Source organism: Panulirus ornatus, chromosome 31 (genome assembly GCF_036320965.1).
Source record: "Panulirus ornatus isolate Po-2019 chromosome 31, ASM3632096v1, whole genome shotgun sequence".
NCBI classification, from domain to species: Eukaryota; Metazoa; Arthropoda; class Malacostraca; order Decapoda; family Palinuridae; genus Panulirus; species Panulirus ornatus.
This window is the reverse complement of record NC_092254.1, coordinates 12,798,563-12,815,586: the sequence shown is the minus strand read 5'-3', so window position 1 is coordinate 12,815,586 and position 17,024 is coordinate 12,798,563. Positions and strand designations below refer to the sequence as shown.

Sequence of the window (17,024 nt, the reverse complement as noted above, 5' to 3'; positions counted from 1 at the left end):
ATATGGCATACCCCTCACCCCACGTGCGCACAAGGTAGCGTCAGGAATGACAACAAAGGTCACATTCGTTCACACTCAGTCTCTAACTGTCATGTGTAATGCACCGAAACCACAGCTTCCTTTCCACATCCAGGCCCCACAAAACTTTCCATGGTTTACCCCATACGATTCACATGCCCTGCTTCAATCCATTGACTGCATGCTGACCCCCAGTATACCACATCGTTCCAATTCACTCTATTCCTTGCACGCCTTTCATCCTCCTGCATGTTTAAGCCCAGATTGTTCAAAATCTTTTTCACTCCATCTTTCCACCTCCAATTTGGTCTCCCACTTCTCCTCATTCTCTCCACCTCTGACACATATATCCTCTTTGTCAATCTATCCTCACTCAATCTCTCCATGAGACCAAACCATTTCAAAACACCCTCTTCTGCTCTCTCAACCACACTCTTTTTATTACCACACCTCTCTCTTACCCTTTCATTACTTACTCGATCAAACCACCTCACACCACATATTGTCCTCAAACATCTCATTTCCAACATATCCAACCTCCTCCGCACAACCCTATCTTTAGCCCATGCATCGCAACCGTATAACATCGTTGGAACCACTATTTCTTCAAACATACCCATTTTTGCTTTCCAAGATAATGTTCTCGACTTCCACACATTCTTCAACGCTCCCAGAACTTTCGCCCCCTCCCCCACCCTGTGACTCACTTCCGCTTCCATGGTTCCATCCACTGCCAAATGCACTCCCGGATATCTAAAACACTTCACTTCCTCCAGTTTTCTCCATTCAAACTTACCTCCCAACTGACTTGTCCCTCAACCCTACTGTACCTAATAACCTTGCTCTTATTCACATTTACTCTCAGCTTTCTTCTTTCACACACTTTACCAAACTCAGTCACCAGCTTCTGCAGTTTCTCACCTGAATCAGCCACCAGCACTGTATCATCAGCGAAAAACTTATATACATATGTACATATTCATACTCGCTTTCCTTCATCCATTCTCGGAGCCAACTCATCACACAGGAAACAGCATCGCCACCCCCTGCGTCAGCAAGGTAGTGCCAGGAAAACAGACAAAGAAAAGCTACATTCATTCACACTCAGTCTCTAGCTGTCATGTGCAATACACTAACCACAGCTCCCTATCCAATGCACCGAAACCACAGCTCCCTATCCAATGCACCGAAACCACAGCTCCCTATCCACATACAGGTCCCACAGACCTTTCCATGGTCTACCCCAGACATTTCACATACCCTGGTTCAGTCCACTGACAGCACATCGACCCCATAATACCATAATGTTCTGATTCACTCTATTCCCTGCATGATCCCCACCGTCCTGTATGTTCAGGTCCTGATCGCTCAAAATCTGCATGTCATAGAAGGCGACTAAAAAGGGTGGGAGAGGGGAACTGGAAATCCTCCCCTCCAGTTTTTACACTACCAAAAGAAGGATTAGAAGGGAGGCCAACTGAAGAAAATGCAGGAAAAGGTGAATATGTACGAAAAAAATGTATGAACATATCCTAGCCTTAGCCAGGTACCTATATTATCAACCAGTCCCTGTGAGAGGATGCTTGGCTGGGCTGACTATGGATCCAAAACCATAACCAAGATTTGGACCTATGCAAGCTTGGTCCTGTGCAGCTCATGAATGCATCACAGTCGGCAATGCTAATTCCCAAACCAAGTAGGCAGACATTCATCCTGATGACAACAACCACATTCAACACAGCAGCAACAAAGAAAAATTACATGAAAATTTCTTATATGCAAAGAGGATCAATTGGAGGCCTCCTACATTAATGCTTCTCTATTAATCATATAAATACAGGAGTGTACAGGATAAAAATTTGCCTTACTTAAACATTTTTTCGTGCAAAATTCTCTGGTCTCCCATGAGTACTGTCCACTTCGTGAGAAATTTGCCAGGTCCTTCCCACACATCCCACACATCTTCTCAAAAATAAGACGAGGCTTTTCCACCACATGATCTGGTCGAAGGGATGATATCCACTTTCCTCGACATTCAGTACAACAGAGGAATGCCCATGATCCACTCTCATTCTTCTTTGTAATACGAAACTCACACTGCACATTCTGCAAAGATACAAAAGGACTGATACAGAAATATGTAATGAACAGCTTGTGGGTGGAAAGATAAAAATTATTAAACTAAAAAGAACATCTGAATTCAATACATCATAAAAAGCATACACTATGAGACAATCACACCTGGGTTCAGGAAATGGTAATGGAAAATATTCTCAACCTGAAGGTACAAAGTAAAAGACGTATGCAAGAATACATGGGAAAAACAGAAAACTGGATATCAGCTGGTAAGTAATGATGAAACCTACCTGTCTTTTACAGAAAAAAATTTCATATCTAAAATTAACTACAATTTCTTCAAAGGAAACATCTAGTCAATTTTTGAATGCCTGAACAGAGGTTTTTTGCCTATAACATACTCATGAATCCATTTCCTTAACTTGGTAACAATAGACTTGATCTTTAATTATTTTTCTGTGAAGTAATTTGCCTCAGGCTTTATGAAAGTCTTCATAAACTACATTAGATGGGGTTTTCTAGTTTTGGTTGTTATACATATTACAGAATTCTAGTACGCTGGTCATGCTGGATGTTACAGAATTATGAAACATGATGATTATTCATCGTGAAACTGCCATTTTCCATCATTCTTATCTTTTACTGAGTCAGTTCACAGGCAACGTGGCATTTTCTTTTTCTGTTCACTACTGCTTGTGCATATACAGATAAAATTCTTGAATTAGCCACCTCTATCTTGAGGTAAGATTCACTGCCATTAATGTCTATAAAGGCATTCCATGCATTGTCACCAGAGGATACAACCTAAATTTTTTCCATACCATACACTAACAGAAATGTCATTGAGGCCTACACAAGATCTTCATCCTCACATTATGTAATAATTTTTGAAGTTATAACTCTTACAATATAAGATATTAGAGATAAACATCTGTAGCTACAATTTCTTTTTTGTAGAAACATTTCAAAAAATAAGAAACATCTCACTATATATGCCCAAGAGTACTCCTGGAGCACCTCATACACCAGTGATAGGAGAATCAAAAGTTAGAGGGTGCACAGCAAACATAAATTTTTCATCCATCTGAGCTGTGTCTCACTTTATTTAGGAAATTACAGAATAGCTCATCGTAATAACAAATTCATGGAAATTTTTTCATTTAAATATCTAAAAATATCCCACATGCACAGTATAACTTAGATATTACGAATACTTCAGCAAAAGGGGTTTATGGTAAGTTTCTCCCATTCTATATCAAATCTTTACTAGAAAACGAAGATTGGAATATGAAATAAAAATGGATGACCCATACCATTATCCTGAAAAAAGTACCATACAAAGATAGGTTGTTTAATGACTTTCAGATATAGAAGGGAGGAGCTACAGACAACCATGATCACTGATAAGCATTCACGTACAAAGTATATCATGGTAGGTACAAATAGTTGACAAATGGCTTAAGGTCAAAACAAAGGGGAAAGGAGCAATTATATTACTACAGAGGTTTAGTGTCTTAATACTTTGAAAAGGGACACTGAGAAGAATACAGCTTGAGATATCTATGTACATAAATGGAAGAGTACAGTCTCAATGAAGCCTTTTTCACTCCAAGGAATTTATATCTCTGCTCCAGCAAGAAATAACAAGAGTTCCATATAAAGGGATTCTAAGGTTGAATAGATAGAGGTGTGGATGAATATTTGCTGAGGCTTTTGGAAGAGAGGATATGATGGGTGAGAAGATGGGGAGATGCAGTGAGCTTGGGAAAAGAGGCATGTGTGAAGAGATACCAGGAGAGACTGAATGAAGATTAGTAATAAAAGCTGCAAGTAAATGAAGCTAGGGAAGTGGGTGAGGAATAGAAGGTGTCTAAGGAAGCTGTGCCAGGCATGTGAGAAAGGACAGCAAGTGGTGGGATGATGAATTTAAGCTGCTGAGAGACATGTGTGGCATGCAGGAGGTGGGATGTAGGCATGTCTGAAAGGACTAGTGAGTTGCTAGTGTAAATCAAGTTGCTAGTGAAAGAAAAATGAGGTTCATGTTATGGAAGTATGCTAATAGTGTGAGAAAAACAAGAAAAAATGGGAACATTTGTGAAGAAGGCAAATGGGGGTGTGGTATTAAGCAAATATGAGGTGAAGAGGAGATGAAGAGAATACTCTGAAGGACTGAAGAATTAGTATGCTGACAGGGCAGCAGATGTAGGGCATTTACATTGGGAGGTATGGCAAGTGGTTCGGTAAACAGAGGAGAGATAGTGAAAGCTTAGTTTAAGATGAAATGTGACAAAGTGGCTCAAGTGGACAACACTGCAAATGAATTTCTTACGATAGATAGTTACTGTGTTGTTGATGTTAGTTACAGTTTTCAACGTACATATCACTATGAGATGCCTAAGGATTGGCAGAATGCCAGTATATCTCCTGTATATCAGAGGTGACTAAAAGGGATGGGAGCAGATAGCTGGGAATTCTCTCCTCTTGTATTACTTTCCAAAAGAAGGATGAGAGGAAGGAGCAGGCCTTATGCTCTTGATGCTACTTTAATCATCATGCAGGAAACAGCATGCATAAAAAAAAAAAAAAATAATAATATTACATAAACAGGAAACTTGGAAAACATTGCTAGATGAGGTATAAAACTTTGGTAGCACATACAGAAAATTTGGTTTGCAGTGTGCTAGTGAGTGGGAATATGGAGAGGATTCAAATATAAGAATTTCATTTATATATATGAAAGGAGAATAATCATTTTGGATGAGTAACAGCAAATTCACGAGAGCACGAAGAAAGTGAGCTGCTGCACTTACGAAGACTTTAAAAAAAACAAAGGAACTTATCAAGTTGTCCTAATATGAAACTAAGAAATCTATCAATAATTGCAACAGAACCACTTTCTTGAAAAGATCCTGATGTTAATCTAGGATACCTTTTCCAGATGGCCATGCAGCTCTAAGGTTATCCTACTTCAAATAGTATGAAAATGAAGGACTCTTTCAGGTTAAGAAGTTCTTTGACAAAACTTCACTCCATTTCATCAACAGACAATGTAACGGCCTTAACAAATGTGACTTTTCACTTGCAGAGCAACTACACGCAAGTAGAGTCCGGTAATAGTGGCTAAGAAATTAAACCTGCATACCCTATATTCAGTCAAATGATTGCTCTGACAACTAACCTCAAACCTTGTTTTGAATAGTATCTTTTTTCTTCCAAAAAAACAAATGAAAGAGAAAATTATGCTGGACAAAGGGATAGACTAAGAGTAATGATTTATTTATATTATTTATTTATTATACTTAGTCGCTGTCTCCCGCGTTAGCGAGGTAGCACAAGGAAACAGAAGAAAGAATGGCCCAACCCACCCACATACACGTGTATACACATACATGTACACACGCACATTTACATACCTATACATCTAAACGTTTATATACAAATACACACACAGATATATACATATATACACATGTACATAATTCATTTTGGTTTGGATGGTATTGCAGTGGAATTTATTAAAAAAGGGGGTGACTGTATTGTTGACTGGTTGGTAAGGTTATTTCATGTATGTATGACTCATGGTGAGGTGCCTGAGGATTGGCGGAATGCGTGCATAGTGCCATTGTACAAAGGCAAAGGGGATAAGAGTGAGTGCTCAAATTACAGAGGTATAAGTTTGTTGAGTATTCCTGGTAAATTATATGGGAGGGTATTGATTGAGAGGGTGAAGTCATGTACAGAGCATCAGATTGGGGAAGAGCAGTGTGGTTTCAGAAGTGGTAGAGGATGTGTGGATCAGGTGTTTGCTTTGAAGAATGTATGTGAGAAATACTTAGAAAAGCAAATGGATTTGTATGTAGCATTTATGGATCTGGAGAAGGCATATGATAGAGTTGATAGAGATGCTCTGTGGAAGGTATTAAGAATATATGGTGTGGGAGGAAAGTTGTTAGAAGCAGTGAAAAGTTTTTATCGAGGATGTAAGGCATGTGTACGTGTAGGAAGAGAGGAAAGTGATTGGTTCTCAGTGAATGTAGGTTTGCGGCAGGGGTGTGTGATGTCTCCATGGTTGTTTAATTTGTTTATGGATGGGGTTGTTAGGGAGGTAAATGCAAGAGTTTTGGAAAGAGGGGCAAGTATGAAGTCTGTTGGGGATGAGAGAGCTTGGGAAGTGAGTCAGTTGTTGTTCGCTGATGATACAGCACTGGTGGCTGATTCATGTGAGAAACTGCAGAAGCTGGTGACTGAGTTTGGTAAAGTGTGTGGAAGAAGAAAGTTAAAAGTAAATGTGAATAAGAGCAAGGTTATTAGGTACAGTAGGGTTGAGGGTCAAGTCAATTGGGAGGTGAGTTTGAATGGAGAAAAACTGGAGGAAGTGAAGTGTTTTAGATATCTGGGAGTGGATCTGGCAGCGGATGGAACCATGGAAGCGGAATTGGATCATAGGGTGGGGGAGGGGGCGAAAATTCTGGGGGCCTTGAAGAATGTGTGGAAGTCGAGAACATTATCTCGGAAAGCAAAAATGGGTATGCTTGAAGGAATAGTGGTTCCAACAATGTTGTATGGTTGCGAGGCGTGGGCTATGGATAGAGTTGTGCGAAGGAGGATGGATGTGCTGGAAATGAGATGTTTGAGGACAATGTGTGGTGTGAGGTGGTTTGATCGAGTGAGTAACGTAAGGGTAAGAGAGATGTGTGGAAATAAAAAGAGCGTGGTTGAGAGAGCAGAAGAGGGTGTTTTGAAGTGGTTTGGGCACATGGAGAGAATGAGTGAGGAAAGATTGACCAAGAGGATACATGTGTCGGAGGTGGAGGGAACGAGGAGAAGAGGGAGACCAAACTGGAGGCGGAAAGATGGAGTGAAAAAGATTTTGTGTGATCGGGGCCTGAACATGCAGGAGGGTGAAAGGAGGGCAAGGAATAGAGTGAATTGGATCGATGTGGTATACCGGGGTTGACGTGCTGTCAGTGGATTGAATCAAGGCATGTGAAGCGTCTGGGGTAAACCATGGAAAGCTGTGTAGGTATGTATATTTGCGTGTGTGGACGTATGTATATACATGTGTATGGGGGGGGGGGGGCATTTCTTTCGTCTGTTTCCTTGCGCTACCTCGCAAACGCGGGAGACAGCGACAAAGTATAATAAAAAAAAAAAATATAACATAATTCATACTGTCTGCCCTTATTCATTCCCCTCGCCACACCTCCACACATGAAACGACAACACCCTCCCCCTGCATGTGCGCGAGGTAGCACTAGGTAAAGACAACAAAGGCCACATTCGTTCACACTCAGTCTCTAGCTGTCATGTATAATGCATCGAAACCACAGCTCCCTTTCCACATCCAAGCCCTACAGAACTTTCCATGGTTTACCCTAGATGCTTTACATCCCTTGGTTCAATCCATTGACAGCACGCCGACCCTGGTATACCACATCGTTCCAATTCAAGCTATTCCTAGCACGCCTTTCACCCTCCTGCATGTTCAGGCCCCGATCACTCAAAATCTTTTTCACTCCATCTTTCCACCTCCAATTTGCTCTCCCACTTCTCGTTCCCTCCACCTATGACACACATATCCTCTTTGTTAATCTTTCCTCACTCATTCTCTCCATGTGACCAATCCATTTCAAAACATCCTCTTCTGCTATCTCAACCACACTCTTTTTATTACCACACATCTCTCTTACCCTTTCATTACTTACTCGATCAAACCACCTTACACCACATATTGTCCTCAAACATCTCATTTCTAGCACATCCACCCTCCTCCGCACAACTCTATCTATAGCCCACGCTTCGCAACCATATAACACTGTTGGAACCACTATTCCTTCAAACATACCCATTTTTGCTTTCCAAGATAATGTTCTTGATTTCCACACATTTCTCAACGCTCCCAGAACTTTCGCCCCTCCCCCACCCTATGATTCACTTCCGTTTCCATGGTTCTATCCACTGCCAAATCCACACCCAGATATCTAAAACACTTCACTTCCTCCAGTTTTTCTCCATTCAAACTTACCTCCCGATTGACTTGTCCCTCAACCCTACTGTACCTAATAACCTTACTCTTATTCACATTTACTCTCTGCTTTCTTCTTTTACACACTTAACCAAACTCAGTCTCCAGCTTCTGCAGTTTCTCACACGAATCAGCCACAAGCGCTGCATCATCAGCGAACAATAACTGACTCACTTGCCAAGCTCTCTCATCCACAACAGACTGCATACTTGCACCTCTTTCCAAAACTCTTGCATTCACCTCCCTAACAACCCCATCCATAAACAAATTAAACAACCATGGAGACATCACGCACCCCTGCCACAAACCAACATTCACTGAGAACCAATCACTTTCCTCTCTTCCTACTTGTACACATGCCTGACATCCTCAATAAAACTTTTCACTGCTTCTCACAACTTGCCTCCCACACCATATATCCTTAATCCCCTCCACAGAGCATCTCTATCAACTCTATCATATGCCTTCTCCAGATCCATAAATGCTACATAAGAGTAATGATAACTGATGTAGAAAAAAAAGAATCAATATTATCATTTCTGCCACAGAAATAATTCAAGACCTTGCAGTAACTATTCAGCACAAATAGTCTGACTGGGTAGCAGTCATCTAATTCCTCCATAAAAAGTGGTGATGCAGATCAGCACAGTAATACTAAATTCTGACAAGGAAAAAGCCCCACCACATGAAACACGAAAAAGTGTGGCCTCAATTTCTTGCTTGGTAATTCTTCTTAAGAATTTCATCTGTAATAGTCCTTCATAACATAAAAAATAATGGGCAGTCCCATTTCTTATCTGTTTTATCTCAACTACCCAGACATGAGATGGAACAAGAATGAAATCATGCACTGTGAAGACTGCAACTATAAATCTAACACAGCAATACAATGCAAATCAAAAACATTCTACTTAAAATGTAAACACATTAAGAAAAACATATCACAATATGATATTTTCTTCACCAAAAGAAAATAAAGAGTCCAAAGGAGATTTTATTTAACAGAGAAATGTGAATCTATGTCAAGATCCTTCAACTGTACATAATTATTGTTACCTAAGAAAACTGAAAAATGAGAAAATAATGTTCATTAGCATAACTAACAAGATCTGTCTAAGCTACAAATACACCTAAAACATATGTTTCATTTGCAATTACATAAACAACCAAGCCATATCTATTGGCAATGAGGAACAAGTCCAGTAAAATTTGTTGGCTAAATCATCACTTCAGCAAAGAGCAAAGGTTGAAAGAAAACTCATATTCACACAAACTAAAACCTGCTTGAACTGATGAGTTACATTTATGGTTGATATCTTTAAGTCCATTCCCATTTATATGGAATGGATACCACATTAAATGGTTACCAACAGCCACAAATTTAATTGTTTTACCTACTTTAATGCTCCAGGTTTGGTGCCCACACTTGGGAGTTTTTTTGTAAAGTTGTGGCCATTTTTTCCATTCACTGCATACTGCCATACCCAAAGATTACCATAGCCACCTTTTCTGTATGTATACCAGTATATACATGTCATGTGTGTCATGCTTTTAACTAATTCCCCAAGCATTATGTAAGGAGGGGCATATCAATAAATGATGAAGAAACTGACAACAGACCTTAATCAATGATGTATAACCTAGCAACAAAGACCTAAAAAATGAATATAAAATCACCAGCCAAGGTGCTTTACCTCAATCTTTTACTTCATATGTTTCATGTAACTCGATGCTCTTTAGCTGTTAAGCCACTAAATCCAGCAACATTCATGGATATGGACACAGTTCTTTAATTCAGAACCAAGCCTTCTACTAAAGAAGGGCAGTGACTTACTGCCACAATCCCACATCAATGCTGCCGCCTTCCACACTCCAGCAACTTCAAACCCCAAGCATTCTAAGAGTATCATCCTCTATCCTTCCATCTCCAAAATCACTCAAAATCTTTTTCACTCCATCTTTCCACCTCAATTCGGTCTCCCACTTCTCCTCGCTCCCTCCACCTCTGATATATATATCCTCTATGTCAATCTTTCCTCACTTATTCTCTCCATGTGACCAAACCATTTCAAAACACCCTCTTCTGCTCTCTCAACCACACTCTTTTTGTTGCCACACATCTCCCTTACCCTTTCATTACTTACTCGATCAAACCACATCATACCACACACTGTCCTCAAACATCTTATTTCCAGCACATCCACCCTCCTCTGCAAAACTCTATCCATAGCCCATGCCTCGCAACCATATAACATTGTTGGAACCACTATTCCTTCAAACATACCCATTTTCGCTTTCCAAGATAACGTCCTTGGCTTCCACACATTCTTCAAGCATCCCAGGACTTTTGCCCCCTCCCCCACCTTATGATTCACTTCCGTTTCCATGGTTCTATCCACTGCCAAATCCACACCCAGATATCTAAAACACTTCACTTCCTCCAGTTTTTCTCCATTCAAACTTACCTCCCAACTGACTTGTCCCTCAACCCTACTGTACCTAATAACCTTGCTCTTATTCACATTTACTCTCAGCTTTCTTCTTTCACACACTTTACCAAACTCAGTCACCAGCTTCTGCAGTTTCTCACACGAATCAGCCACAAGCGCTATACCATCAGCAAACAACAACTGGCTCACTTTCCAAGCTCTCTCATCCACAACAGACTGCATACTTGCACCTCTTTCCAAAACTCTTGCATTCACCTCCCTAACAACCCCATCCATAAACAAATTAAACAACCATGAAGACATCATGCACCCCTGCCGCAAACCAACATTCACTGAGAACCAATCACTTTCCTCTCTTCCTACAGGTACACATGCCTTACATCCTCGATAAAAACTTTTCACTGCTTTTTTTTTTTTTTTTTGCCGCTGTCTCCAGCATTTGCGAGGTAGCGCAAGGAAACAGACGAAAGAAATGGCCCAACCCACCCCCATACACATGTATATACATACATCCACACACGCAAATATACATACCTACACAGCTTTCCATGGTTTACCCCAGACGCTTCACATGCCCTGATTCAATCCACTGACAGCACGTCAACCCCGGTATACCACATCGATCCAATTCACTCTATTCCTTGCCTTCCTTTCACACTCCTGCATGTTCAGGCCCCGATCACACAAAATCTTTTTCACTCCATCTTTCCACCTCCAATTTGCTCTCCCACTTCTCCTCGTTCCCTCCACGTCCAACACATATATCCTCTTGGTCAATCTTTCCTCACTCATTCTCTCCATGTGCCCAAACCATTTCAAAACACCCTCTTCTGCTCTCTCAACCACGCTCTTTTTATTTCCACACATCTCTCTTACCCATACGTTACTTACTCGATCAAACCACTTCACACCACACATTGTCCTCAAACATCTCATTTCCAGCACATCCATCCTCCTGCGCATAACTCTATCCATAGCCCACGCCTCGCAACCATACAACATTCTTGGAACCACTATTCTTTCAAACATACCCATTTTTGCTTTCCGAGATAATGTTCTCGACTTCCACACATTCTTCAAGGCTCCCAGAATTTTCGCCCCCTCCCCCACCCTATGATCCACTTCCACTTCCATGGTTCCATCTGCTGCCAGATCCACTCCCAGATATCTAAAACACTTTACTTCCTCCAGTTTTTCTCCATTCAAACTTACCTCCCAATTGACTTGACCCTCAACCCTACTGTACCTAATAACCTTGCTCTTATTCACATTTACTCTTAACTTTCTTCTTTCACACAATTTACCAAACTCAGTCACCAGCTTCTGCAGTTTCTCACATGAATCAGCCACCAGCGCTGTACCATCAGCGAACAACAACTGACTCACTTCCCAAGCTCTCTCATCCCCAACAGACTTCATACTTGCCCCTCTTTCCAAAACTCTTGCATTCACCTCCCTAACAACCCCATCCATAAACAAATTAAACAACCATGGAGACATCACACACCCCTGCCACAAACCTACATTCACTGAGAACCAATCACTTTCCTCTCTTCCTACACATACACATGCCTTACATCCTCGATAAAAACTTTTCACTGCTTATAACAACCTAATTCCCACACCATATATTCTTAATACCTGCCAAAGAGCATCTCTATCAACTCTATCATGTGCCTTCTCCAGATCCATAATTCCTACATACAAATCCATTTGCTTTTCTAAGTATTTCTCACATACATTCTTCAAAGCAAACACCTGATCCACACATCCTCTACCACTTCCGAAAGCACACTGCTCTTCCCCAACCTGATGCTCTGTACATGCCTTCACACTCTCAATCAATACCCTCCCATATAATTTCCCAGGAATACTCAACAAACTTATACCTCTGTAATCTGAGCACTCACTCTTATCCCACTCTTATCCCCTTTGCCTTTGTACAATGGCACTATCCAAGCATTCCGCCAATCCTCAGGCATCTCACCATGATTCATACATACATTAAATAACCTTACCAACCAGTCAACAATACAGTCACCCCCTTTTTTTGATAAATTCCACTGCAATACCATCCAAACCTGCTGCCTTGCCGGCTTTCATCTTCCGCAAAGCTTAGACTACCTCTTCTCTGTTTACCAAATCATTCCCCTTAACCCTCTCACTCTGCACACCACCTCGACCAAAACACCCTATATCTGTCACTCTATCATCAACCACATTCAACAAACCTTCAAAATACTCACTCCATCTCCTTCTCACATCACCACTTCCTGTTATCACTTTTTTTGATAAATTCCACTCAATACCATCCAAACCTGCTGCCTTGCCGGCTTTCATCTTCCGCAAAGCTTTTACTACCTCTTCTCTGTTTACCAAATCATTCCCCTTAACCCTCTCACTCTGCACACCACCTCGACTAAAACACCCTATATCTGTCACTCTATCATCAACCACATTCAACAAACCTTCAAAATACTCACTCCATCTCCTTCTCACATCACCACTTCCTGTTATCACTTATCATTCATACTGTCTGCCCTTATTCATTCCCATCGCCACCCCACCACATATGAAATGAAAACCACATCTCCCCCACATGTGCATGATGTAATGCTAGGAAAAGACAACTAATACCACATTCATTCACACTCAGTCTCTAGTTGTCATGTATAATGCACCGAAACCACAGATCCCTTTCCACATCCAGGCCCTACAGAACGTTCCATGGTTTACCCCAGACAATTCACATGCCCTGGTTCACCCCATTGACAGCATGTCAACCTCGGTATACCACATCATTTCAATTCACTCTATTCCTAGCACGCCTTTCACCCTCCTGCATGTTCATGCACCAATCACTCGAAATCTTTTTCACTCCATCTTTCCACTTCCAATTTGGTCTTCCACTTCTCCTCGTTCCCTCCACCTCTGACATGTATTTCCTCTTTGTTAATCTTTCCTAACTCATTCTCTCCATGTGACCAAACAATTTCAAAACACCCTCTTCTGCTATCTCAATCATACTCTTTTCATTACCACACATCTCTCTTACCCTTTCATTACTTACTCGATCAAACCACCTCACACAACATCTTGTCCTCAAACATCTCATTTCCAGCACATCCACCCTCTTCCGCACAACTCTATCTATAGCCCACACCTCACAACCATATAACATTGTTGGAACTACTATTCCTTCAAACATACCCGTTTTTGCTTTCCAAGATAATGTTCTCGACTTCCACACATTTCTCAACGCTCCCAGAACATTCGCCCCCTCCCCTAACCCACCCTATGATTCACTTCCGCTTCCATGGTTCCATCCGCTGCCAAAGTCACTCCCAGATATCTAAAACACTTCACTTCCACCAGTTTTTCTCCATTCAAATTTACCTCCCAACAGACTTATCCCTCAACCCTACTGTACCTAATAACCTTGCTCTTATTCACATTCACTCTCAGCTTTCTTCTTTCACACACTTTACCAAACTCAGTCACCAGCTTCTGCAGTTTCTCACACCAATCAGCCACCAGCACTGTATCATCAGCAAACAACAACTGACTCACTTCCCAAGCTCTCTCATCCACAACGGACTGCATACCTGCCCCTCTTTCCAAAACTCTTGCATTCACCTCCCTAACAACCCCATCCATAAACAAATTAAACAACCAGAAGACATCATGCACCCCTGCCGCAAACCAACATTCACTGAGAACCAATCACTTTCCTCTCTTCCTACACATACACATGCCTTACATCCTCGATAAAAACTTTTCACTGCTTTTTATTTTTTTTTTTTGCCGCTGTCTCCAGCATTTGCGAGGTAGCGCAAGGAAACAGACGAAAGAAATGGCCCAACCCACCCCCATACACATGTATATACATACATCCACACATGCAAATATACATACCTACACAGCTTTCCATGGTTTACCCCAGACGCTTCACATGCCCTGATTCAATCCATTGACAGCACGTCAACCCCTGTATACCACATCGATCCAATTCACTCTATTCCTTGCCTTCCTTTCACACTCCTGCATGTTCAGGCCCCGATCACACAAAATCTTTTTCACTCCATCTTCCACCTCCAATTTGCTCTCCCACTTCTCCTCGTTCCCTCCACGTCCAACACATATATCCTCTTGGTCAATCTTTCCTCACTCATTCTCTCCATGTGCCCAAACCATTTCAAAACACCCTCTTCTGCTCTCTCAACCACGCTCTTTTTATTTCCACACATCTCTCTTACCCTTACGTTACTTACTCGATCAAACCACTTCACACCACACATTGTCCTCAAACATCTCATTTCCAGCACATCCATCCTCCGCCATAAACCTATCCATGCCACGCCTCGCAACCATACAACATTCTTGGAACCACTATTCTTTCAAACATACCCATTTTTGCTTTCCGAGATAATGTTCTCGACTTCCACACATTTCTCAACGCTCCCAGAACTTTCGCCCCTCCCCCACCCTATGATTCACTTCCGTTTCCATGGTTCTATCCACTGCCAAATCCACACCCAGATATCTAAAACACTTCACTTCCTCCAGTTTTTCTCCATTCAAACTTACCTCCCGATTGACTTGTCCCTCAACCTACTGTACCTAATAACCTTGCTCTTATTCACATTTACTCTTAACTTTCTTCTTTCACACAATTTACCAAACTCAGTCACAGCTTCTGCAGTTTCTCACATGAATCAGCCACCAGCGCTGTACCATCAGCGAACAACAACTGACTCACTTCCCAAGCTCTCTCATCCCCAACAGACTTCATACTTGCCCCTCTTTCCAAAACTCTTGCATTCACCTCCCTAACAACCCCATCCATAAACAAATTAAACAACCATGGAGACATCACACACCCCTGCCACAAACCTACATTCACTGAGAACCAATCACTTTCCTCTCTTCCTACACATACACATGCCTTACATCCTCGATAAAAACTTTTCACTGCTTTATAACAACTAATTCCCACACCATATATTCTTAATACCTGCCAAGAGCATCTCTATCAACTCTATCATATGCCTTCTCCAGATCCATAATTCCTACATACAAATCCATTTGCTTTTCTAAGTATTTCTCACATACATTCTTCAAAGCAAACACCTGATCCACCACATCCTCTACCACTTCCGAAAGCACACTGCTCTTCCCCAACCTGATGCTCTGTACATGCCTTCACACTCTCAATCAATACCCTCCCAATAAGTTCCAGAATACTCAACAAACTTATACCTCTGTAATCTGAGGCACTCTACTCTTATCCCACTCTTATCCCCTTTGCCTTTGTACAATGGCACTATCCAAGCATTCCGCCAATCCTCAGGCATCTCACCATGATTCATACATACATTAAATAACCTTACCAACCAGTCAACAATACAGTCACCCCCTTTTTTTGATAAATTCCACTGCAATACCATCCAAACCTGCTGCCTTGCCGGCTTTCATCTTCCGCAAAGCTTTTACTACCTCTTCTCTGTTTACCAAATCATTCCCCTTAACCCTCTCACTCTGCACACCACCTCGACCAAAACACCTATATCTGTCACTCTATCATCAACCACATTCAACAAACCTTCAAAATACTCACTCCATCTCCTTCTCACATCACCACTTCCTGTTATCACTTTTTTTGATAAATTCCACTGCAATACCATCCAAACCTGCTGCCTTGCCGGCTTTCATCTTCCGCAAAGCTTTTACTACCTCTTCTCTGTTTACCAAATCATTCCCCTTAACCCTCTCACTCTGCACACCACCTCGACCAAAACACCTATATCTGTCACTCTATCATCAAAACATTCAACAAACCTTCAAAATACTCACTCCATCTCCTTCTCACATCACCACTTCCTGTTATCACTTATCATTCATACTGTCTGCCCTTATTCATTCCCATCGCCACCCCACCACATATGAAATGAAAACCACATCTCCCCACATGTGCATGATGTAATGCTAGGAAAAGACAACATAATACCACATCATTCCACACTCATGTTCCTCTAGTTGTCATGTATAATGCATCGAAACCACAGATCCCTTTCCACATCCAAGCCCTACAGAACTTTCCATGGTTTACCCCAGACAATTCACATGCCCTGGTTCACCCCATGTCAGCATTGTCAACCTCGGTATACCCACATCATTTCAATTCACTCTATTCCTAGCACGCCTTTCACCTCCTGCATATCATGCACCAGTCACTCGAAATCTTTTTCACTCCATCTTTCCACCTCCAATTTGCTCTCCCACTTCTCCTCGTTCCCTCCACCTCTGACATGTATTTCCTCTTTGTTAATCTTTCCTAACTCATTCTCTCCATGTGACCAAACAATTTCCAAACACCCTCTTCTGCTTCTGCTATCTCAATCATACTCTTTTCATTACCACACATCTCTCTTACCCTTTCATTACTTACTCGATCA

The 17,024-nt window shown here is 41.5% G+C and overlaps 1 protein-coding gene across 1 annotated transcript in view; it reads right to left on the bottom strand.

Moving 5' to 3' along the window:
* The window catches only part of LOC139758830 (zinc finger MYM-type protein 4-like), a 58,530-nt gene that overhangs the window by 14,892 nt on the left and 26,614 nt on the right, over positions 1 to 17,024 (bottom strand). The window contains exon 2 of the mRNA XM_071680674.1: positions 1,887 to 2,124. Within this exon, the coding sequence (XP_071536775.1) occupies positions 1,887 to 2,124 (238 nt within the window). The remainder of the gene's footprint in view (positions 1 to 1,886; positions 2,125 to 17,024) is intronic.